At 34.9% G+C, this 27,196-nt stretch overlaps 2 protein-coding genes across 4 annotated transcripts; both read right to left on the reverse strand.

The window, feature by feature from the left end:
• Positions 1-5,716: 5,716 nt before the first annotated feature.
• On the reverse strand, positions 5,717-10,722 carry LOC123713334 (mitochondrial 2-oxoglutarate/malate carrier protein-like). Its single transcript, XM_045666940.1, has 6 exons — positions 10,559-10,722; positions 9,130-9,348; positions 8,712-8,885; positions 7,921-8,023; positions 7,576-7,697; positions 5,717-6,524 (listed from the first exon to the last, which is right to left on the reverse strand). The coding sequence occupies exons 1-6, from the start codon at positions 10,630-10,632 to the stop codon at positions 6,344-6,346; spliced, it is 873 nt and encodes a 290-aa protein (XP_045522896.1). The 5' UTR covers positions 10,633-10,722; the 3' UTR covers positions 5,717-6,343.
• A 9,444-nt stretch (positions 10,723-20,166) lies between these two features.
• Positions 20,167-25,391, reverse strand: LOC123713340 (glutathione S-transferase 2-like). Of its 3 annotated transcripts, none has more exons than XM_045666945.1 (5): positions 25,248-25,391; positions 24,519-24,657; positions 21,570-21,737; positions 21,033-21,175; positions 20,167-20,497 (listed from the first exon to the last, which is right to left on the reverse strand). In XM_045666945.1, exons 2-5 carry the CDS (start codon positions 24,649-24,651, stop codon positions 20,327-20,329), a joined length of 615 nt encoding a protein of 204 aa, XP_045522901.1. In that variant the 5' UTR covers positions 24,652-24,657; positions 25,248-25,391; the 3' UTR covers positions 20,167-20,326. The 3 variants fall into 3 exon arrangements, with proteins under 3 accessions (XP_045522901.1, XP_045522903.1, XP_045522902.1); XM_045666947.1 differs by having other exon boundaries at positions 24,519-24,673; positions 25,248-25,379; XM_045666946.1 differs by lacking the exon at positions 25,248-25,391 and having other exon boundaries at positions 24,519-24,877.
• Between the last annotated feature and the right edge of the window lie 1,805 nt (positions 25,392-27,196).

The raw sequence follows: 27,196 nt of genomic DNA on the forward strand, positions 1-27,196 counted from the left end.
ATTATATTGAACTTGCGCCCATAAACATAAGGACGAAAGGTTTTGCAGCCAAAGAGTATTGCAAGAAGTTCTTTTTCTGTGGTGCTATAATTAGTCTCAGCTTTATTCAGAGTTCTAGAAGCGTAAGCTATTGGTCTTTCTTCGCCTTTAGGTCCTTGAGAAAGAACAGAACCAATGGCATATTTAGAGGCATCGCAGGTTAAGGTAAATGGTAAGGAAAAATCTGGGTAAATTAAGACAGGTGCAGAAGTTAATTTAAGTTTCAATTCATCAAAAGCAATTTGCTGTTGGTTTTCCCATATGAATGAGACATCTTTTTTTAAAAGAGCAGTTAAAGGTTTGGCGATTTTGGAGAATTCCGGAATAAATCTTCGGTAATAGGACACAAGACCTAAAAAGGATTTGATATCTTTTGGAGTTTCTGGAATGGGGAATTGTGTCACGGATTTAATTTTATCTGGATTGGGTTTTACACCTTTATCGGAAATTACATGCCCTAGATAAATAACTTCACGTCTCAGAAACTCGCACTTATCGGGTTGAAGTTTAAGATTAAACTTTCTAAGACGTTGGAAAACTAACTCAAGATTTGTTATGTGACTAGGTAAGTCGTGGGAATATATGACAATGTCGTCTAAGTACACGAAACAACGGATATCTTGAAGACCAGCGAGAGCTGTGTTCATAAGACGTTGGAATGTAGCTGGTGCGTTTTTAAGGCCAAAGGGCATTCGAGTAAATTCAAAGTGCCCTTGAGGAACACTGAAAGCGGTTTTGGGTGTGTCTTCCACCCTAATGGGAATTTGATGAAACCCAGAGGCTAAATCAAGAGTGGAGAAATATTTACTTTGGCCGAGTTGGTCTAAGATCTCGGAAATTTGAGGAATAGGATAGCTATCTCCAATGGTAATGTCGTTTAATTTTCTGTAGTCAATAACTACACGCCATTTACGATGTCCTGAAGCGTCAAGCTTTTTCGGGACCACCCAGATAGGAGAAGACCACGGGGACATAGAAGGTTTAATGATGTTTTGCTCTAACATTTGGTCTATTTGTTTTGCTACTTCCTGTTTATGAATTTCTGGAAAGCGGTATGATTTTACATGTATAGGATTCTGGGGTGATGTATTTATTTCATGTTGGATGGCATCAGTATGAGATAGTTTATCTCCAGGAATATGAAAGATATCGGAATACTGAGAACATATGTCATGAAGGGCGTTAGATTCCTCAGTATTAAGATGATTCACTCTTAATTGATTAAGTACTTCCTGAGTCCGAGTGTAAGCGTCACTATGTTGAATATGTTGTAAGGTAGAATTAAAGTTAACTGATTCATGAATCATATCATCAAAGTCTAAAGGATTCAGAGTAATCTCGAGATTTGATTTTAAGGTAACAGGAGCTTCAGATATATTCAAAACAGATATATTAATTCTTTTATTATTTTTGACTGAGACAAGACAGTTAGCGAAAATTAAATCTTCGTGAAAATGTTGGTCTAAAACAAGGCCTTCTTTTACGTTAGGGTTGGATACTGAACATTCAATAATACTTTCTGAACGAGGTGGAATTACATAAACGGGGTTATAGAAATCTATCTTAATTGCATCATTCTTTAGAGTTAATAAATTTTGGTTGTAATCAATTATGCCTTCCAGATCGTTGAGGAAGTCATTACCAATTATGGCATCATAGGGTAAGTTGATATCATCTACAGCGTGAAAATCAAAAGTAATGTTCTGTTTATTGCTCAGGAAGAATTTTAATGGAAACTGGCCTAAAGTTTTGGTTGCTTCACTGTTTGAGTTTATTCCTTTAAGTAAGATTTTGGGCGGTTCAAAGAATAGTTTTTTCTGGACGCAAGATTGTTTCATTAGGCTAACTGACGAGCCTGAATCAATTAGGAATTTGATTGGGATTTCAGAGACATTTGTCTGGAGTAACACATATGGTAAGGATCTCTTTATGGCATTGGATGTCACTTCGAACACAGTAGGTGTGTCTTTGGAGTTAGAGCTTGTGGTTGTACTGTGTTGTGTATTGGTATATACAGTGGAATTAGGCAGTCCAAACTTCGCGGCGGAAGCATAAGATTTAGTGGGACATTTAGTTGTAGTGGATACAGAAGATCTAGTCATAGTATCGTCTCGTTGGTTAATAATATGGCAACCATGTAGCGGAGCCTTTGGACTTGGATTACCCTGAGAGGATATTGGAGCTTTACGAAATTGACTACCATGTAGCGGAGCCAAGGAATTGGATTTTGATTTACAGGGTAAAGAAATGGGATTACTATAATTGACAACATTGTTGTTATATGTTGTGCCGTATTTTATCTTATGACCCACACGGCACTTACGCGAGTCTGGGATTAGTTTAAATGATCCACTGTGTCTATACCTTCTTCATTATTTTCATCAGTAATTTCGTCAGGTATTTGATCTGCAAAGTTTACGTGATTAGAACTACTGTTAGTTCGTGGTTGGAATGTACGTGGATTTTGATTTGTATTTTGGAATCTTCTATTATTAAATTCGCGTTTTCGGCAGTTTTCTATCACATGCCCTTTAGCTTTACAATAGCGACAAAACAGTGATTGTGCACTGCTTAAATTCACATTATTAGGAGTGCGTTCATATGCTAATGTTGGTTTGTTTTGATAACGATCTCGAAATTGATAATTAGGGCGCGAATAATTATTTTTATTTAGCGGCCCTTGACTTTGAGGATTATTATATCGTTTCCGAGAAGCTTCCATTATTTTCTCTTCGGAAATTGCAAAATTTATAGCGTCGTTTAATGTTTCCGGGTCTCGACACCTGACAATTGTGGATAATTGTGGTTTTAAACCAATGACAAAATGATGCAGAGCTAGATCCTGCATAGCTGCGATTCGGCCAGAAAGTTCGCTTTTCTTTTTTTTTTGGGATAGATTTACTTCCGTCAATAATTTGGATAAGCATGATTCTACACGCAAAGCGAACTCATTAACCGAATCATTATTCTGATTACAATTTTGTAAGTCGGACAATAAGGCCGAATAATGTTTCTTTTCCCCGAATTGTGTATTTAAAAATTCTGATAATTGTTCCCATGACTCAAATTCTTTAATGGCACATGCACTTTCGGCTTTACCCTTCAACTGACTTAAAATATATTTTAATAGTACAGACCGTTTTGAATCACTTGCTAAATCATAGGCGTTTCCACAATTGTTGAGAAATGGGATTAGTTTTTCCCTAGAGCCATCGAAAGGTTTAATGAATTTTAATAATATATTTAGGTCCATCTTATCTTCGTTGTCTTCCCTTTTTGTTCGCCTTGAAACTGTCTCGGCTTGTGTAGTCATAACAATTAAAGTATCACGTTACTTGTTATGGTATGCGGAGATTGATAAACGGGTATTGAGTTGTAAGTTACAAAAAATATTTAAAAAACTTACAGGATGATGTACAAAAATATCATTCTTGAATGGAAAAATATAGTTCCGTCGGTGTTGGGCTCAACTGGGCTGACGATGAAAGACAAGCCTGTGCCACTTATCACACAGTGGACGGATTGAGTTTGATATCACTTTCACAAATACACTTATGCACTTTCACACACAGGAGACGTTACCGGGATTTATAAAAAATCCCTTTTCGCTGCCACCAATGTTAGACGTGTTCTGGTATTTGGGTTTTTAAAAAAAGAAAGGAAAGATGAGTTCAGAATAAAATTGAACTTTTAATTTAAGTACTATATTTAAAACGAAGCCAACAAATGTGTGTGCGCGACGGAGGATGATACCGAACTGATTTTCATATTCCAAGCATCGTCTCACCTCTCGGTGAGAAATGCTGACCAAAAAGAAGGTATTAGCACGTTAGCCGAACAGGGTGCAGGATTATAATATAACAGTACGCGCCACGGCGTCTACGTCGTTAAGCTACAATAGTTTTCGTAAACTCTAACTTTGTACTAACTGTGAAATTGATTAAAAAATCCATATCCTTATTTCAGGTATTCAGGTAATATAAATACCAGCTTGTTTTTCACCATGACTTTTAAATTTTACATTATTAATTATGTAAATAGGTATAATAGTGCTTCTACAAGCCAAAGCTGTATATTTTGCTCACTCGGGCTTTCTTAGTTTTATAAGCGTAGCGATTTCCTCAATGTTACGTTACGTTTTTAGGTATTTTAGAGTTACGCCCCGAGAGTGTAGCCAGACGTAATAATAAAAATAATTTATTGCAAGAATATGGTACAAAAAGGTGGCACAATAGTAAGTTCACATATTCTGCCACATACACTGGCGCGCAAATTTGTCTTTAAATGTGTTTTACATTTTACATTATTAGTCATATGAATTGGTCAATTCTTATATTATTTGTATAGTACATATCATATCAAACGTTATTCAATTTATATCAACTGCAGTGTCTCACGCAAATAATCATTTATTCAGTAATACATTTAATACGATTTTTAAATACACTAGTCGGAAGCTCTTTTAATTCTTTTAGTTAATTATTGTAAACCTTAATAGCCATACAAAATGTGTTTTTTTTAAACAGTTCAAGATTGATTTTTGACACAGCCAATTTCTCCTCATGTCTACTTCTTACTTTGACTTCTACATTCGACTTAAAAATATGGATGGGCACGCTATTCAACGGTTACATTGCATTCATTCGTTTTATAGTAATTAACTGAATCATAGCCAGTGGTACAGTGGTAATTCCGTTGTGTGAATAAGTGTTAGTGACAGTAAAAATAATCGGAATATTAATCTAGAGTGATGTTAATTCGCTTTACAGTACCACTCGCTTCTGGGTAAACCCATTAATGAGTTGGTACTTTAGTACCATCTCTTGACATCTCACCATTGCATTCTATGATAAAGAATGACACTGACATGAATGTAAAAATTAATTTTTAAAAAATGTAATATAACTTTTAAGTAACTCAATCGAGCTTGTAGCTATGCACCTCGGTCACATCAGCCATGTTAAACACTCATCGTACTCGGTTCATTCGTTTAGGATCAATACAGCTACAGGCACGTCAAACTACATGCGTTGTAACACCTAAAAGTCAAATGGATTAAATTTGTTTTATAATCCTTGGTCTACAAAATGGTTTAGGTGTTTCCGGCCAATGAACTTGTATCCAGGTCACGTAAAAAAAAAACAACTGTCAACAACTCAGTCTCAGGGTTGGCGCAGACAACGCAAAAAGCGCCAGAAAAGTTAATGCTCTCAGTACATTGGAAAATGTCACGGTCCCCCGACCCAGGAGGGCCAAGAGGCTGCGAGCTCAATTTTTTTTTATTTCATTATAAATATATGCAGGTTTCCTCACGTTTCCTTTACCAAAAAGCTAGCGAATACATTATGAATGCATTGAGATATTATGATATATGGATGAATGCAATACACATTGGGCTAGCGTGGAGGCTGCAGACCATTCCCTCTCGCCTAAGAGAGGAGTTATTATTGTGGTATTAGCCCACTAATACAACGTGTAATTGAGTACGCTGAAAATATCGAAGTTTATTAAAATTAAACTCAGTACAACGTGATGATTTTTATCAAAAGAAATTGCCACGGGCCCCAGATGGTATAGCTACGCCACTGATTAGATTAATTCCAATTCCAAGCCAGAACGTACGCAATTATCAGTTTCTTTAATGTGATTGGGATGCGAGTAGCAATAAAATAGAACATGGTTTATATTTTTTATTTATATATACATTTACGTTAAGCTACTTAGCGAATTTCCGCCGCAAGACACTTGTGCTTTCTATGAAATCAAAAACTATGCCTACATAAAAGTTAACCTCTGAACCAATTTAAGCGCCAATAAGATTGAATCTAAATCAGTCTTATTAATTGCTACTACTAAACTGTTTTCATCACAGCGTTAACTTAATTTCAGAGAAATACAAATATCTCAGTAAAAACTATAATACCGGAGTAAAAATATGTTGAAATAAATCACTAACAAAAACCAGTATTAAAGTTTTAACTAACGGACAGATCCGTTTTCCTCTCAGCGTTAACACAAATGACAGATATACAATATTACCGATTTAGATTTTACGTACACTTATTACGTATCAAATAAGTGCAGAGATGTTGACATTACCGTTGAATATTCTTCTAAGATTGAGTAGCTATTACTTTAACTCGACAAGCTAAGGTATTCAGAAACGTGACAGTGGCACACAGTTAAGTCTAGACTCCTATGTGAAAAATGTATTGTATTTTTTCATACGGAAATCATTCATCATCAGGTTCTTGTTTCTGAGTTACCCTAGCAGGGTGAAATAGAGCTAATACCCAACATTTCATTATGCATATTTGAAGTATAAAGATTTCATTTGTTCTAAAAAAATAAATGTAAATATTGTGTGGGGTCCTATTTTCGCGTAGGTCGGCAGAAAACCGCTCCATAGAGCTAAGATCCCCTCATTTTTTATTATATTCATTAAAACAGTTACTTGTCCCGCGCCTTGCGTTGAATTTTGGATTCTGGAATTTTTACAGTGAGTTTAATGACTATCTCTTTTAAGTAATATCTATATATTATATATCTATAGGGTAGGTGAGCGATCTCTTTTTCTGGATTTAAAGCAATATAAAATAATATCCTTCCCCATAACGGTTAAAAAACGGCGAAATAATCGAATTTTGATTAATTAATTTAAATTTATTTCAAACAGGCAACTATTTTAAAAGTTTTTTTTATGTATTAGGAGGTAACCCGTTTGTTCACCTGATATTAAGTGGTATCGCCGCCTATGTACACTCAAATTGCCAGAAGGTTCGCAAGTGCATTATCGGCCATTAAATAATTGGTACGCTCATTGCTTTAAGGATCCTAAGTCGAATTAATTAGTTCGGAAATGCTTCAGAGGGCACCTTAATAAATAAATTTAGTTTTGTCTTTTGTTACCATAGCTTTTACACATTGATAGAAAACACTTTAACCGGATCGAAGCTATTCACTATTATAAACTTACAATTATTTTACATAATTTTAAATCTTTGTCACCGTGACCACGCGCGCTGTAAAGCACGCGAAACGTTGGATTTTTTTTTAAATTATGTAAAGTAATTATAAGTTTATAATAATACATAGCTTCAATCCGGTTAAAAAGTGTTTTTTTTTTCAATAAATTTAGTTTTTAAACAAGTACGTTACGTTAAAATTTAATCAATAATTTTAATCGAGCTGTGTAATCGTGGAAAATTTGCCAATAATAAAAAAAAAATTGCGTGAAAACACGGCACGCTCATTAAACACAATTAATTCATTCATTCGTTAATTCAATTAACCTTTAAAAACTAAGTCAACTAAATTCATTACAACGTACAAATCTTCGTAATATAATATCCTTTTGGATAACAATAAATCGACTACAAAAGTGTAAAGACAAAAATAAACGTATGATCTTAAGAGTAACGTTAAACTTATCGGATTTGCGCAACGTCCAACGTATATTAAGGTACAAAATTATCTCTTTCTTTCTCTTCTGGCTTTAACGGGAAATAACCAACTATAGGAATTAACTAATTATACCTCGTTTTCACAATATCTACGGGAAGGGAGGCCGCAGATGTAACTAGACCGGCAATCATAGCGCATGTAGCGTGCAGGGGTATACCGTCAGCCATCCCCCTTGCTAGCAACATTTCACGTGACTGAAACAAAAATTATTTCTTTAAGAGATGGATTAACAGCTCGGTTGTTCATGTTCAGTCTCTCAGCATGAAAGCTCACATAACCAGCTTATTACTTTATTCAACTGAACATTAATCAAATAACTAGATGAATAGTATTCGTTTAGATATACCCCAAGAATAGGGTCATAACTTTTGACATAAACATAAAATTTATTTATTTAAAAAAAAATTGTGATGACACCTGCTGGTAAGTAGATAGTTGTGCGCCATTGACCACCATCGCTCTGGTGACAGTCGCGGTCATTCCACGCATGAGAGCACCGGTGCCTTCTTCGCGACATATCCTGAAAACAAGTGAAAGTAGAAAACTTGACAGGCGTTTAACCTCAACCTAGCGGAACCTATACGCTGTTTTGCTGATACGTGGATGCAAAATGCATTAAATAGTTAAAAAAAAATGTTGTCTTTAAAATTGTAGAAATTGTTTTTGTTTTGCCAAGTTTTAATTCGCTTCCTGCAACTCGAATCCGTAGATTTTCCAAGCAGTTTAATTTCTTAACTATTCCAACCATGGATTTATATATTTTTTTATATGTAACAGGGCAAACGGGCAAGAGGCTCACCTGATATTAAGTGATACCGCCAGTCACACTGACAGAGGCATTCATTTGTTTTAAGAATTGATACGCTCTTTGCTTGAAGGACCCTGAGTTGAAGTGGCTCGGTAACACATCAATGGGCAGCTGGTTCCACATAGTGGTGGTGCGCGACAAAAACTGCCTTGAAAAACGGTCAGCTAATACGAATTTCGTATTGTGCCTCAATGTCCGATGATATAAACTCAGCAAGTATTAATTCGAACAACTCTGAACATTATTCATGGTAAATGCGAGACTCGATTCGATGTCTAGTTTCTATATAATGTATATAATTACAAGAAAGCTGCAGAACTCTTAAGGAGACTTTAAGGGGGTAATGCTACAAATATTTATGAACCGTAATAAAGATTGTCTGCTACAAATGTATAAATACCTGGCCAAAGCATCAATTACATGTTTATAATTCCTTCGTTTATCAGGCGGCAGTCTTCCGTCTGCCGTCATTCTGATGAGAGCAATTTCGGCTGGATTTCCAATCAGCGCGCCCACTCCACCTGCTATACTTCCTAAACCGATTTTAGCCGCGAGATTGGGTGTGCCAAAGTTTCTGTACAAACGTCAAAAGAATATAGAAAATAATATGTCAAAATTATACCAGAAACCACGAACAAATATTTTTTTGGTACCTGTTATCAAAAAAGACCTAAAAAAAAGCGCCACTGGTTTTTTAAATAAGGTTTTGTCACGTTTATTTAAAAAACAGTGATAAAAAATTCTAATGCTATTAGCTATTGTTTTAGCTACATTTATCGCACTCTATAAAAACACGGTTTAGGTTAAAATATGCTCACGATTGATAATAATCAAACACTGCATTGAAACATCCTAGCCGTCCAGTTGTATACGTGGCTTGACGGAACAGCGCTGCACTGAGGCCATTGTAGAACCCAAATACACCATCACTTTTCATAATACCACCTACAACTTCACCAATGGAACCTTTGGGGCCAGCCAGCTGCATCCTCGTTTTGATAAGATCCATAGGTTGTACCACGCATATTGCGAACATTCTGTAAATTTTATTCTTAGACACTTTATGGACAAAATAATCCCCTACCACCTCAACATTCCACAACTAAGCGTTTTTAAAAAGGCAGTTTCTACCGCGCACTACCACTATGTGGAACCAATTCGATTTAATGTCCTTCAAGAAAAGTACCAATTCTTAAAATGCCGGCAACTCGAGCCCTCAGGCATTGAGAGTGTTCATGGACGGCGTTATCACGTGATATCATGTGGGCTCACTTCTCTCAGGAGGCTTCCTGTCCCTTTGCCACCTTCTAAAAGAAAGACTATCATCGTTTTGTGCGTGAAGCGTTAGACTTAGCGCTAAGTATGACTTCTATGTGTCAAATCTAATACGCTTTTGGCTTTAGGCGCAGTTCCAATAATGGTAGGTTTTATACAGTATTTTCGTAGTGAATTGTATCAATTGTTTTTAGTTGAGACAGAAGTCACAGAGTGTCTTGCACATAATTAGAGATTTAATTTTAATTCGTTAAAATGCTGGCCTAGTATCTGCGTTAAATTAGTGATTTGGTACTTCAATACCAATAATAAAATCGTAAGGTACTAGACGAATTAATCGCTGGAACTACTGAACCGATTTTAAGTTATTTCACAAGTAACACTAGGTACTAATACTGCCTATCCGCTAATACATGTATTATAAGAGCTAAAATCGGCACATCATGGTCATAAATATATAATATTCATATACTAGAATTGTGTTTTGATAGATTTATTACGGTTACACCAGTGTATCCTGTCTTTTATCCTATAAACTTAGCTCAAATGCTTTTACATTATTGTTATGTAGATAACACACTGGCAACCTAATGGGCTGATACGCGCGTATTTGCAGATGTGGCTAAATTATTCAACCTGAAAGAGTTCAAAGAGGGTGCACTAATTACATTTTCAAGAAGCCTATTTCAGTCAGCCACTACTTGGTTTGGGAGTTCTTTAGGTAATTTCTATTACATTGAGTGGTCTTAAAATAAAAAGCTTTGGAAGCTCGCTTAAAATAAAGAGCTTTGGAACATTATAGTGGCCAGTAAAGATTTTATAGGTTTCAATGAGATTTCCGCCTACTTCCGAAATCAGTAAGATCAAGTGCTTCAGACCCTCTTAATATATGTTCCATTGACAGACCCCCGCAGCACCATACTCAAAAGATTACCAGATGCCAAGAGCAATAGAAGAACACTTAATACTCACCCACTCAAACCACCTATAACGAAGTTCACCCATCCTGGCATAGTCTTGGGAGCTGGAGGCTTTTTATCTGCCATTTTTATATATTTTCCTATTTTTTTTCTATCAAAGTTTTTTATTTAATTTTAAAGTAATCCATTTTATATGGTTTCAGTTCAGTTTGTGACATTGGCATTTCTTTTTATAAATGTTGACATAGTCTTTATAGGTTTTTTTGTTTTTTACGGGATTTTATGTCAGATAATAATTTCTAGTCCACGCTTGTGTAGTCTATACACTATGCCTACACCACACGACCTGCAAAAAAATGCAAAAAAAAATATATATATCCCTTAACCAATTGTGAGGTTGTGACATGTGACACACTGATCATATTTGTAGCGACCTCTATTATGTGGCTACAATCAGCACGATGCCGTTATATACTGAGTCGGACCAAAACTCATTCCAACCGCTGAGGAAAGATTCTACGAAATCTAGTTTTTTATCTGCCCAAAAATATTTATTTAAGTATCTATTTCTTATAGTAGTATTAGCAACAATTATTCATAGTTTTTATTTACTATATGATTTTACACACAAATCTTTCAAGATTATTATATTATTTTTCTTTTTTGGCATCTGAGGCGCAAACTAACTGTTGTGGGCTCTAGCAGAATGACCAGCGCTGTGGAACCACCATTGTGCTGTGGAGCAGACGTGCACAGCAGAGCACAATGGTGAGCCAAGGTCAGTTACTACCACAACACGCACACATTACACACTCTAAATGTACCTTATTCCTTTATTTATCTGTTTTGATTATTATTATTATCATTTTGTGTTTCTGTGTTTGGTTAGTAAAAAAAATATAATGTTTTGTTAATAATAACATAGATGGCGCTATTATCATTAAATTGATATGATTTTTAGTTTAGACGTGATAAATTTGATAACTGATGCACTATTCGTTTGTGAGATATATATAAACATTATTCGGCCTCTACACTAGGAAAATCAAGTAAGCTAAGTTTAAACGAGGCGAAATGAGCACCGAGGATTCATCACGCTGTGACGAAAACATCAAAAAAGCCCACAAATTTGAAATATCCGAAAAGTCAAGATAGGGAGACCATAAAGTTATCAAAGGCTTTTGTTAGACACATCCTAGATGAATATAGTGAAGCTCTGTTCAAAGTGGGTATAAATAATTTAATGTAGATAGTTTTCTAAGACATCACTAAAGCTTAACCGTTGCAGTAAAGTGCCGCAAAAAGGAGTGACCTTTCTCAGTAACAGTTCAAGTTTCGTACTAAAACCTATTATTTTATTTGCTCCAAAAGTGCATTTTATGCTATTGTATCGCGCACGCATTACTTTTGTCACCGTTACATTTAGGTTGTTATCGTCACGTCATGTTTCTAAGTGGAGTGACGAAGGCTGACGGTGACTTTTTTGAAGTCGAAGCGTCATTTGCCGATATGGATTTCGAAGAAACGGTTGGTTAACCCAAACATTAATAAAAAACTTTGCTTAAAGCTTGGTATTTAATAATGTTTGCCCATGCTATGTTTCAAATTAAAGTCTTTTAGTGTTTTATCATAGAGTGCTGGCCTCTTTTCCACTTCTTCAATAATGTTGTCATTTAAAGAAAACACTTTTTTAACGGATTGAAGCTATGTTTTGTGGTTTTACATAATTTTTAAATTTTCCGACGTTTCGCGTGCTGTACAGCGTGCATGGCATGTAAAATAATTATAACTTTATAATAATACATAGCATCAATCCGTTAAGAAAGTGTTTTCTTTAAATGTGTAAAAGTTATTTTAATAAAAGACAATACAATGATGTCATTATCAATATCGTCTTTTCGGATATTCACTTTTTGTGTTGATGATGACGATTGCGAACGCACTAAGTACACTGAGAGTGATAATTTTGTCACTCATGCGCGCACTGCTATGAAAACCGACAGGCGCGGTGGCATTTTCGTCATGGGCTTGTACGCCGGTCGACGTACATAAATGTCTCCCAGTCACGTTGTAACATGGGTGCATCTCCATACACACATACATCTTATGGATGAGGGAACAGTTACGGTGACAAAAAAAACATGCGCACTAGCCCTTGGGTTATATAACAAGAACTTGTAGATCTGAAATCTGAAAAGAATAACTTCCATACATTAAGTAATCTGGTGCATACAACACAAGTAGATCGACTCTTAGAAAACTTAATAGAAAAACCTATCATAACAAATTTAGAACAATATTCTGAAGACATGTTTCGTTATTGTATTCATTACCTAAAGGCATTTTGAAATATGGGTTACTATAATTTTCGTTATATCAATTATAATAAAACACAATTAATAAAGGATGTGATGAGATGATACTCAACGTATGATATGTTGAGATTTCTTTTTATATGCATACGACACTTAGTTAAGTTAGTTTCTTGTTATTCCAGCTTCGCATCCACACTACCCCCCTTTTTTTGATATCCGAGGTGGAAATGCATTTTCGCATCCTGCCCTCAAAGGTTGCAGGGGTATGTGGGGTTCGACCCACGCCAATATCTCTGCTATTCAGAGACTGGGTGAACAATATCTACTAAATCCACCTCGAGTAGTTCCTACAAAGCCGCGTTACAGAGGCTCCGGAGTCACTGTCGGATTCTAACGGGACCTCAACGGCATGTTACACTCACAAACCTCCGGTGGAGTACACACTACATAGAAGGTAAGAGATGGGCATATCTTCTCTGTACTTCCCATCTTCTACCCGTAGGATTCGTCCTAAAGCGCCCCCTCTCTCGTTCTGTTGTCTCCTTCTGATCCCCACTACCCATAATGTTATCTTAGTTATAAGCTCATGTTTGAAACAATTAAATCTTAAGTCGCGTCAAAACAAAATATAATATAAATAAAATGTTTTAACGACCTTCAGACTTTTATGCAAGCGATAACGATACATATTAATAAGTACGAGTGTGACACAACTATTATATCAATACAAGTAACTTTTAGATAATTTCCTAAAACTATTGTCATCATTGTATGTCACTTTGTAATAGAACCGTACCTTCATGGCGTGATATTTTCCACACATTTTTGCGTTTTTGAACGCTTTGTATGATAGATAAAAGATGGAATTTAGACAACTATATGGAAAGGAACAATGAGGAATAAGAGGAAGAGGGCGCCCCAAAAAAGGTGAAGAGAAGAAGCGGTAGCGAATGGAGAAAATAAGCCATTCTTAGAGTTAGTTGGAAAAAGCTGGAAGAGGCATTTATTTACACGTGAAGAGTTCCGATCGACGGTACTGAAGTTAGCTACGATAACAAGAAAAGAAAATGTAAAAAATCTACGTATGTATGTATATGTATGTATATTATTTCTATGTAATTATTGGATATTAAACGGGCTTTTATTGTTATTATTATTGCCACCGACCAGATAAAATTATTGTTTTGCCGAGCATCGGCATTCGGTTGAATAAGTCATGGAGACTGATGTATCCACTTAAATATTTTTATTCATACTTGATTACTGACACAGACATCATCAACGAACATCATCATTTATGGTCGATCTCTAGATCCTCTTCATTATCAACTCGAGAGGCCGTACTTGCGGCCCAGGTACCCGGATATTTAACAAAGCGCTAACGATATTTTATATATAAACCACCCGTTAGCAACGGGTTTTTTTTTGATTATGATTAACGAATTTCCAAACATTATTACATTTTCCAAAGTCTTATTATTTGCCGACGACGTTAAGGGTGTTTAAGTAATAAGGCGTTACTTAAAAATTTGGATAAACTGCTGCATTGAAATGAAGAACTGATGACCTTTAGTGCGTCTCCAAATAAAATTAATAAATCCTAAAAAAAAAATCCTAAAAATTGACGAATTTTAAAAAGCTTGGTGCTTGTCCCTATACTAATTCTATAGTGTGCTAGCAAATATAAAAATCTTACCACAGTTAAGAGCCTCCGTTTTAATAGTGTTAAAACTTTAAGACATAACCACCTAAAACTATGACGCAAGCGAAGCGACTTTGTTGAAGTTGGCAGCCCTAATTACCTAAAATGATCGCATACAAAGTTACGATGACGGTGCACAAAAATCGTTTGTTTCGACCTTGGCCGTGACGATTAAGTGACGTCATTGCGTTAAAAAGTATATTTACGTCACTACCGCTTACAGCTGCACGTTCATGTGTTTTTTGCAAGATTTTATTATATTTCAATAAATTTATACAATACTAATCAACTATACCTATATATAATCCTTGAATCACACTATCTATTAGTGGAAATATAGTGCGTTCTGGTAATCGCGTTCATATAGGTCGTACACGTAATTTTTGTTTCGTTATAATCGATTTTTAACAAAATAAAATTTGAGTAGTAAGGTCCAACACTACGTGGATCGATAGGCGTTATTTGACCGAATTTTATCGATTAAAATAAGTTCCTCAATATCGCGGGCGCACGGGTCTTTTACTCCCGTACGTCAAAATGTATATTTTTATTTATTCATACTTCGTTGCAAAAATAAAACAAACACAAATAACACAATACATAAAAATTACAAGGGATGCAATGTACAATTTGATTGGTGTCTCGTATGTAAATCTTCCCTAAGTTATGACTCCCGTATGCCAAAAGCATAATCAGTAATTTAAAGTCATTGACAGTTAGTAATGGTCACTCATATATACAATTTTGGAGGCATTGTGGACCAAAGTATTTCGAATGTTATGCTATTTTTGTGTATAGGTGTTATATGTTATAATAGGATGCAAGCTATGTTTTATACCAGTAAGTGAGGTGAGACTTTTTTAATGATTTGGACATACATAACCTGTCAATCAATAAATAAAAAAAAGATGATAACGAAGAACATTGTTCTATCCATAAGAGAAGTGGATGCGTAGCCGTCCCAAGCAAACCTGTATCCGATGAAGCTAGAGCTGGAAAGACTGTGGACACCCTCTGCCCTATCCAGGAGTCAAAAGAGAATAATTTATTATTATACGTTAAGTTTTCCATAAGTTATTGAAAATGAGAGGTACTTGTTAGGAGATAACGCGAAACATTAATTAATTTGTGTTCAAAGTGTCGCTTGATTAGATTAAATGCGACTAGCAACTATTTTGAACTGTGCTTTACAGGTTTTACTGTATAAACCCAGCCTTCTGTGCCTGACAAACGTTTTTCAATTGTAGGGTCAGATTCAGAGACGAGAATTAGTTTGAAGTATTGCTGATGTACGAGAAATTCATATATAGTTATATGATAAAATAATTTGTTACTGAGTCACCACCGCCTGATCAAAACATCTGCTGTGACGTATCAAGACGTAGCGCAGTTTATTTCTAAATTAGACGTTTAGGCAGGCTGCCTTTCTTGCTAAACGTTAAACTCCAGACAAGTTTTAACACCTAACAATGAACACCTATATTTTTATCATTGCTTAGCCAATGTTTGTTATAAAACTTTGTTATTATATATAAATACTAATACTTAAAAACCCTATTCAACGCTTTCTGATAAAGCATTTTTTTAATGACTGTTAGTGTAAACATACTAATATAACTATATGACTAATAACAGCCGTTCAATCAGCCAGTCTTGATTATATCCAGTCAGTCGATCAAGTAGGAAATTGTGAAATAACTTGGATCGATGACGTTTCATTGCTTCCTTGGCCTTTTCATTTCAATTTGGTTCCACATTCTGCCACCTAGCGCAGAAAGCTTTCCAAACTGTCAATATGGCGTTGCTCATGGTTTCCAAAAAACAGCAATGTTACATTTTAAGTCTCTCTCTTCATTCGGCAGCTCATGTCTGAGATTCGTGGTCAGCAAGAAAGCATTTGGAGCGGACCATCTGTTGGTGAACGGCCACGTGTTTGCCTTCTGTGTTACCAACCGGGATCAGTTTTTCCAAGTTCTCATCGCCTCTGGGGATTGTATAGCCGAAGTATGACAAAATTCGCTATGTATATAGGTAGACAGGCGACTCATGCATTTAAAGATATTAGACATTTTTATGTCAGAGGTTTCATGTTTAATTACTGTCACATGGACAGCCTATCGTACGCATGGCCTAAGCATTAACCAGCCACTTTATTAAATGATGCAGGAAATGCTACCGCGGAATATCACTTAGGTCGCTTAAACGGCGCTGTTTAGTTAAAGGGCTAGGCTGTTGATTAAACTGTTGTTGATTAGTTCGCTGCGACGTTAACAAAAGATGTGTTATTGACATTAGGTGTTATCAGCGCGTCAATTCCGTTTGTATAACATAACAAATGCTAATACATAATACGAGTATATAGCTGACTTGCTGTATAAATCGAATTTAAATTTCATCTAAATGGGATGACATACCTAGTTTGGGTCTGGGATTCAGATTTCTGTATCTGATGTAAGATCATTCCTCAATCCAAAAGGCGAGTAGGTGATCAGGATTATGCACGGGAGCCGTTCACTGTTTGCATTTAAGCCAAGCCGGTTTCCTCACGATGTTTTCCTTCACCGTTCGAGCGAACGTTAAATGCGCACATCGAAAGACAGTCAATTGGTGCCCAGCCGAGGATCGAAACTATGATCTCGGGGATCAGTGTCCCACGTTGTAGGCACTAGGCCAACAGTGCACTAGTATTGAACTTTACCATTCTTTTTTCTATTTCATAAGCGCTTCTCTCTTAACTTGTATTTTTGTTCTATATATGAGTTTCCAAAGTATTGACAAGCTTTTGTGAATACAATTTAATTTTTTATAGCGCAATTACTGACGTAACATTTTAGAAATAAGGGCCTAATCAAGGCAGAATCTTATCAATATTGACTATGTCTTGAGATTCTTATCTGACTACCGCCTTGAGTCACAACTATTACTTCATAACTATCGTTGCGTTATTAATGTTCTAAACTATAAATAATTTCAATTATATCCATCTATGGCTAAGTATGAGGGTGAGTAAAAAAAAGAGTGGCGGAGAGTTTATTGCCAGTTCTTCTCTTCCCTTGATTTGAGAACTGGTAGTAAGTGTAAAATAAGAAGCATTTTATATACATTTCTGAATTTGACGTTCATAAGTGTACATTGTGTTACCTATATGAATAAATGATTATGAATTTGAATTCTGGGTATGCAATCATTTATTTAGCCTACTGTGCCAGACTTTTACGCTTGTCGCCCTGGGATGGCCAGGATCCTCGACTAACCAGTGATTTGAGCGCCATGTCTTTTCTTGATGTTATATGATAACGCCGCCCATGGACATTGAAATTGCCCAAAGGCTCACAAATGCGTTGCCGGCCTTTTAAGAATTAGTACGTTCGTTTCTTGAAGTAGCTTAAGTTGGTTTCGGTTCGGAAATGCTCCAGCGGGCAGCTGGTTCCATATAGTGGTAGTGCGCGGCAAAACTGCTTTAAGAAACACTCTGCAACTGCTGGCTGCAGGTATTATTCCGAACAACTCCTCTGAACATTCTGAATAATAAATCCGCAGAAGATGCATCTAAGAGAACCCACACATCTACGCAACGCCAAGGGATCCAGCCACTCAAAGAAATTAAGTTTTGTACGTCAAAAAACATCAGTACAAAACTAAATTGAATTGATTACGTTAATCAAACATATTTTAACGCAATACTAATAATTATAATATAACACACAATATGGATGACGTGTAAATTTCAATATTAAACTGAATAAAATTGATAATGGTTCTAATACAGATAAATAAAGGAATATTTTATATTTTATATGCTCTGTTTATCTATGAATTCATTAAATTTATATTATAAGATATACTAGTGGACCCATTAACATTTATTTAAATAAATTATTCGAGGAGTTGAATATTATTACATAATTATTTAATGCAAAATAATAAAAAGAAAGTTTGGGTTGTCTCACACCGATTATGCTCAAAAAATAATTAAAGGTCGTATGTATTTTTTACAGACAAATCATTAAAAATATAATCGAACATATCACTAAGATATAAAAATAGACTACATCATACGACCTATACACAAAATAAAATCATACAAAATCGTTTAAACCGTTTCAAAGGAGTTTGGTTACAAACACCGTGTCTCGAGTATATTTCATATAAAGATATACTTTTTGAGTATAACAAATAATCTATATTTATTTTCAAAATGCTCAGTTAAAATACTGTTGTGTTCTGTAATGAACAAGGCACGAATAGAAAATGGCACATAATAGAATCACTAGATAACTGCGGACGTCGATTGGAATAAGTTTTATTACAGATTATATAAAAGATAAAATTATTTTAAACAAAGTACTAGTATATAAAAGTTTGGTTAGGAACAACTACAAAGTAATTAAAGCCGATAACGAGGACCCTGCACCCAACTCCAATACAAAACGTAAAATGAAAATAAAATAGGATAGGAAATCTATGGCGCCGCAATGATAACGTCAATCCAAAATCGAACAATAGCATCTCAGTAAAAACATCTAAAAGTTACACACCAGCAAGACTGAAAAAAAAATTGTTCTATTAGTTGGATTTCTTGCTAGGATATTTTTGATATTTTTATTGACTATTCAGCTAATATTGAAATCGGACCGATGGCTGGCCATGCGTGATACTCGTGAACGGGTGCTTCTTGTGGTGACTGATCGTACTCGAATTCGTGTATGCGGTGATGTTAGTTATTTTCGACTATGTGTTTGCGTGTTGTTCCCACGAGAATGTAAGTGCGTGCTCCTATTTGACCATGCCTCCTGCTGATGTCATGTGGAACATGGTGTGATGGTTGCAGCTCCTTACAAACGTTGTGTAATACAAGAAAAAACTTGGCGATTAAAAAGAGTGGCGGCGAGTTTATTGCCAGTTCTTCTATTCCGTTCTACGCCCTTGACTTGAGAACTAGAAGTAAATGTAAAATTATAATTAATTTAACTTCTTTTTGACGTTCATAATTAGTGTACCTGTTTACCTATATGAATAAAGATATTTTGAGTTTGAGTTTGTCCAGGGTATTCAAGATGGAAGGTGTTAACAATAATCTTCAGCATGTTTAAGTATTGTAATTGGGTCGGAAACTCCATCATGAAATCGATACCGGAATGCTAGAAGCATTTAATGTATACTTCTTTTTTATTGACGTTCATAAGTGTACATTGTGTGTGTTGTGTGTGTACCTATATGAATAAATGATTTTTGACTATTAGAGCACTGGTATTATCTGTCTCAACAGGGTCGGGAACATTACGACGCTAAGCAATTACTGCCTCAACTCCATTTGCCTCCATTTTGTAATTTTAACAAAATTTGGCGATTAAGAGTTGCCAAGTGCTTCCAGTGCCTCTTTTGTTCTACGTTAGTTTGGGTAGGAAATAGTAGTGAATGTAAAATAAGTTACACTTAAAAAAGATGCTGTTTGTATGAATAAGAGGGCAATTCGAAGCTGGATTAAAATAAAAGAAAAATTACTTTTATTTTTTATTAATACATTAAATATACACTTAAATTATTAAAGCAAATTGTCTTATGACGTAATAATACAGATTATTAAATGCAGTTATTTTGTAAATTAGTTCTGGGAAAAATACCATTGGTGTCATACACCAGAAAGCGTACTAATTTTTTTTAAATATCGAATTAGTGGCCAGTAATAACTCGGTTTACTTTTGCCTATTCTTATTTAAATGTCTTTTTTTATTACAATACATTTGAGAAATCGGATACATTCACAAATTATAACTTTATTAACAAAAAAGTATTGTCTATTTTAAAATTCAGTTTTAGGTGCTTTCTTGATGTAGGTCTGGAGTTTTGGCTGAGAGTACACCGCGTCAACCACTTTTTGGAAGCTTGGGTATTTCTTTTCTAGGTCTGGAACTTGGAGCATCACCTTTAGGTAGTCGAACATTCCAGCGAAGACGAAGTCTGCCCAGGTGAGCTGAAAAATAATGCAGAACTTAAACACAGTTCAGGATAAATGGCGAATATCAACATGAATATAAGGAAAAATTAATAAATGTTTTTCAATTCGATTTCATGTATGAATTTTATTTCTAACAAGATCGAGCGCGGTATTTATTACGCTTTGTAACGATGCGATATTATTTTAATATATGTCAACTCAAAAACTTTTAAACTAATTTAAAATATATCGAAATCCTTGTGGAAGGAATGTCATATAATCTACACGCTTATCATTTTGTCTGAATATGATAGTGTAGCTTCATTGAAGCTATCAACTGTATCCTTTACATTTTTTTTAATCGCTCCGATAGCGACTGTTTTTGGTTATGCTGCTTTTCATGGTATTCGAATCACCATAGCAACCGAATCCCAAACTCTAACTACAACTACATAATAATAATGTTCACAGTTAAGCGTTTTTTAATAATTATTTATAAATATTATATTTTTGATTCCTTTTTAATTGTTCGACTGTCGTCTTGGTAACGATAGTATGAATAAACAAATACCTTTCCAACAGCAATGTGTCCGTTGTTCTTTTTGATGATCTCGTCCAGTTTCTCAAGTAATGCCGGGTAGACGTCCTTACTGAATTCCGCGTGCTTTTTGGCCTTCAATTCCGCGTCAGCTTCGTATTCGACGGTAGCAGCCTCTGTAATTGATTACATCTTTATTCTTAACCTATGGTTAAATTTAGACTCCGACTCACCATGTTTTATTATTAACTTCATTAATAAAAGTTTTACAAGAAATTAAAATTTGCGTTCTCAAGTAGGTCTGGTAAATAATAATTCTCTGGTGTATTTATATTATGAAGTGTTTATCAATAATAGTAAACACTATAGAGTATAGCTGTTATTTAGATCTTAGTATATAGCAAAGTATTAGTTACCACATTCGCTGGAACGGTGAAGGAAAACATAGTGCCATGTTAGAATTAGGTTTGAGGGAAGGAAATTTCCGAAAGCCTATTCCAGTTAACCACTTTTTTGGGTTAAGCTTCGGATGCGTCATCGATGTCGAATATTACAATTAATGTTACTTACTCGCACGGACATCATTAACGAAGTCGACATTCTGGTCGATCTCCAGATCCTCTTCAGCATTGGCTCCGGAGAGGCCGTACTTGCGGCCCAGGTACCGGGAGAGGGCAAAGCTCTGTGCGTAAGCCTTACCATCGATCTCTAGTACCGGCATCTGGCCGAAAGGTGTCGCTGTAAAAAAATATATTTTTTTCACACTACATTCTTTGTTTCATAATTATGAAACAGGAATACTTAGAATGATTTAAACATTATATTGTGTTAGATTGATTTATAAATATTCACTCTGGGAAGTTGCCATTACTAGCTTGTAATAGGATTCAATTTGTGGCATAGAACATAGTGTGGGAGGCTGACGTTATAAAAGCAGTCACAAATTCAAAAGGATAGGCCCTTCTGCTAAACAAAGGCCCGAAGGAGACCCCGATACATTCAAAGCCGCCCAGCAAAGTCAACTTAGATTTGAGCAAAAAATCACCTTCACTGTGGAAGGCGGCTTTTAAATTGTTAGCCAAAAGCGCGAATTAACGCTCAATAATCATAAATGATTTACATTTCTACATGTAAAATATACTTTTGGATACACCAAATAATTATTTTATTCAGTGCACACGCAACACGTAATCTACATGGAGATACTTGGTTGTTATCGACTGATTAGATTAATTGTGGCTGGCAATTAATCAATTACGTTTGTGTGTGTGTTTCATTGATTTTTTTGTAGGTATAGAGAAGGTTTTTGTAGGTTAGGGTAACATTTGGATGACTCACGTAGCTCGAAATCATATTGGATTTGAAGTAGGTACGCTACCTTAATTAGCATTGAGTCTCCACTCCGATTATTATCATTAGACATTGTATGTGAATAAGGATATGAATTAACATTTAACAATAATCGTATGTCAACCGTGACGAATCCAAAATAGCGCAACGAGTATGTGCTACACTTTATCTAACGGTTACCGCAAGGAAGACAGCGGCAGATCTCCAAAAAAATGTTGCTTAAACTATATCAAAACGAGTGTTTAACAGGTGGTGGTCGTAAGACATGTTATCACTTATAAATTCGGATTGTACAACCTAGATAACAGTACTTATGCGGATAACACGAGTACTATGTAGATGGCTTTTATTTTTAGAAGGTAATTACCACAGCACATGGAAGTCAACGTTTATCGATATATAAGACATTTGAGTCTTGGTCATATATTCGTCTACGTCATATATTTGATAAAAATATGTTCCATCGGATAAACAGACGAAGATAATATCTAAGTTTCCGAGTCGAGACCGCACGATGTAGTTACTAAAACCGTGGCCTTTAAATGTAAATGGACAAGACCCAATGGACACAAAGGCTGCTGGAATGAAGACCTCGACATAACAAAAGACCAACTGGCCACCCGATGCCTGTCAGTTGGATGAAAATGGAGGACACCTAAGTCCAAAGATGGATCTAAAAGAATGGATTATGACGATGATGATGAAGTCGCCTATATATCAAAAAGTGTTGGATTTCGAAATACGGAAGACAGTTTACGCTACAATTTATACCTATAAATATGTAATTCTTGCAATTTAATTTAAAGCTTAGGTGTCTAATTCATTATGGTTTAAGGTTGACTAAAAATACCAATTTTAAAGAGATCACAGAAAATCTGGTAATAAAACACATTGCTTGCACTCGGCCAACAAAGTCGTAAAGCAATTTTACGACTGTTTTAATATTTTGCATATAACTGTAATTCATTTTTTTCAGAATTTCTGCAAATCATTTTATTATTAATAAACACGATGATATCTTTATTCCATGGAAATTATTTTGTTTACTTAACTTTGATTTCCTGAAGTAGATCGCAACAAACATAAATATAGTTTTCTAACAAATAACCATAAAAGTTAATGCGACAGAAAAGAAATAAAGATTCTCTGTTAAAAGAAGATCTCCGTTGTACCAACGTAATAATATTTCCGTAAAGAGAGTGTTAATACGTTATTACGTTCGAGACATTAGTCAAAATGTGCCGCCGTAATGTGCGGTCACTGTGGTGTCTTCCGTAATTATATTTAAACGGTAAAACAATCGTAATAAGCTTTTGCTCTTCAGTCTATCTAGATGAATTATTGTAATATACATTTGTTTTTTTAACTATTAACACTAAATACAAAACAATGTTAAAATCGTCAAATAATTTAAAATAATAGATTTCATTAGTATCCTAGTAAGTAGCTTTTACTTTTACGACTTTGCTCCCCGGGGCAAGCGATATAGCGAGTTGATCCTATTGGCAGAACAGGAAATTAGAAGAACAATAACCCTAACAATTCCTAAAAGAGTTCAAAAAGGCACTAATTACACATTCCGGAAGCCTATTCCAGCCACGACTCGGTTTGGTAGAAAGTTCTTTGGGAAATTCGAAATATATTGGATGTTCTTCAGTTTTAGAGAACTTCGTCTCAAATGTGTGTTTTCACTTAAAATAAAGAGCTTGTCAATTTCTGGAACATTTTACATATATATGTAAATATTTCAAAACTGTTTTGGGTGCGATACGGAATTGGTGCTTAATAATAGTTGTTTATATATTTATTTGAATGCGACATTCAAGAACTATGTCTAAAGTATAAGTATCTACAGTCCGGAAGTCATTTTCGGAACTACTGAATTAATTTTGTTTTTTTTTAATTGGAATAATAAAGAATATTACTTTCGGCATTTTGAAATGTTTCATCTTGACATTGTAGACACATAGACAATGTCATCAGTCGGAAGGTTCTCTAAAGAATTAACCCTTAAACGCTTGCTTTTCTGTTATGGCAAACACATGAATAAGAAAGCCTATGTATCGTATAGCAGCCCTTCTTTTTCTCTACTTTGCTACCTCTATCTCTATGCTTTGGATTTCTCCATTGCTGTAAACGATTTGATATATGTTTATTAAATATACATACATGGCTTAAACGCAGGCCAGTCCTCCTCGGAAATCCTGTTGTCTTCAAAGTCCTGGCCACCATAAGCGAGGAGTAGACGAACGCTCTCACCAAGGGCCTTGAGGGGGAAGTAGTAGAACTTGACATTAGGCATGATGATCTGAAAATATTAGAATCTGTGAAGCAATTTTACATTTATTTAAAATAAAATGTGAGTATAGGCGCATATAGAAACGGCGGCACTAAAGAAAATTTTCAGAGCCCTTAAAACTAGACCAAAGTTTATGAATGGGAATGTTCTGGAAATCATTGAAAACTACTGCATTTTATTCTATCAACTGGCTGAATATCTTTCACGCCGCTAGTTAAACTTTAGTTTAGAGAGGCTAAATAAACTAGTTGGCTGCGATATATATATTATTCCAAATTTAAACATATGATACAGAATATAATAGGTCTCCTATAAAAATTCCATTTTTATCTTACTCTATTCTCTGTTCATCTTCTATTAGTTTATAGTATATATGGTGTATAAGAAAAATATGATGCGGAAATTGATTTCATTTTTTCAATGGATATAAAAATAAGAAATAGTTTTTGTATTTGATTTTAAGCTTTTAAGAAACAAATTTATAATACTTTTGTGTTAGAGATGATCCAGGATTATTTGAATAAGTAGAGGGTAACTACACTTGCAAATATTTAACATATATTCTACTGATTTAAAACAAAGTGTCAAGTGATACTTACAAGTTTGATTCCAAACAGCTCCAAAAAACTCGCAAATAGCGCAAAGCGTGCTCTCTACTTAAACCCAAAACCTGTATGTGTCGTTCGCGATTGAACGGTTCAATATAACCAGATCTTTAAATCCTCGCTAACGAATGAGTCACTTCGTTGAAAATGATTCGTTCGTTCAATAAGGTCGCGGCGCGCCGTAGCGTTCCGAGGGAATGTGATCTATGAGAGAAAAAATTTGCAATTTACGACAGAGACAATCAAATATGATTCTTAAGTGTAAGTTAATTGGAGCTATAATCTATTTTATTCTTTTAGTTTGCTTCTACTTCAGTTTAATAAGCTACTTTATGGTAATACAAATAAGGTTCAAACTTCAACATTAGTCAGTCATGGAACTACTAATTAAACTAGCCGATATATTTCGAAAAGTTACTCTTATTTTTTAAAACAAAAAAGTTCCCATTTCAATTTTATATTTTAGTGCCATAGTGACATGTTGATTATTAACGAAGTGGCGCGTGAAAGTCATCAAATACGAAAGGTTCTCTCAATTAAAGTAATAACAATATAAGTTTAGGGATATTGATTTATTAAGTAAGTTATTTAAATAATTTATATTTGTTTTCTAAAACTAAATATTTTAATGTATTAATGATTTATGTTGCACTTTGCTCTTTTTGTTGCTTTACAATCCGTTATCCGGAACCTTTAAGTTCGAAATAACCTATAGTTTGTTTGAAATTGAATCAATCGTGAGATATAACGGGTGGAACGAACAAGATCATTTTGTCAATTGCTCAAAATTGATTCAGATCATTCAGATTGAGCGAACTACACAGTACACATGTATACTCAATTGACAAAAACAGCAAACCAAATTGATATAAATGAAAATGGTTTCATTTAATAACACTTGACAGTGACGGTACCTGACTGTTACAACTCTTTATACTTGACATTTGACTAATTAGCAGTTGCACTAGATAATAGTTATAATACTAATTACTGCGTTTTTAAGGCAGTTTTTTCTTCGCAAGGTTTGTGCATTAGCCAAATGCACCCACTGAAGTATTTCCGAATCAATTCGACTTAGGAGACTACTTCAAGAAAAGAGAGTACAATATACAAATTATTATATGGCCGTTAACGCACTCTAGAGCTCCGTGGAATTGAGAGTGGCGGTGTCACTTAAAATCAGGTGCTTCTGCCCGTTTGCCTTGTTTATTAAAAAAAGATGGGTTACATTAATGTAAACCAAAATGTATCTCAAGCTCTTCTCCCCTGAAAGAAACAGTTGACAGGTTATGAGAATACAGTTATCTCTGTTATATTTTTAACAGTAGGAACCTAAAATACAAAGCTATTTATTTTTACGTAACATACATGGACAAAATGTGCGTCTTAGTGCGGAAACTAAGTCAAACTAAATATATTCATACTCGTAGTTATTTATTTTGTATACATGATCACTTAAAGACTCCCTTAATCATAAAAATTAAATCAGTTTAATTCTTAAAATTTCAAGACTCGGAAGGGATATTAATTACATGTAGGTATGTATTAATTGGTAACAATGTTTTGACTTAGGTACAGTAAGTAATCACTTCTGATCAGTGAGATACTCTTATGAATACTCATTAGGAACATAAATTGTAAGGCTTTTTATGTGGACATTAAAATGATCATAAGGCAACGTTAGAGCAGTGTTGGCCTAGTGGTTTCAACATGCGACTCATCCCTGAGGTTATATGTTCAATCCCCAGCTGGGCACTAATTTACTCTCTATGCGCCCATTTAACATTCACTTAAATGGTAAAGAAAACCATCCAGACATGCAACAATTAAATAAATCTGAAATTTACCTAATTCACTTGGAGAAACAGCAAATAAATTTCACCAACTATAGATTATAAATCTGCTACAATAAAGAACTTGCATGTGGACCAAATATTTCCAAG

The sequence above is a fragment of the Pieris brassicae genome, chromosome 8, assembly GCF_905147105.1.
Source record: "Pieris brassicae chromosome 8, ilPieBrab1.1, whole genome shotgun sequence".
Lineage (NCBI taxonomy): Eukaryota > Metazoa > Arthropoda > Insecta > Lepidoptera > Pieridae > Pieris > Pieris brassicae.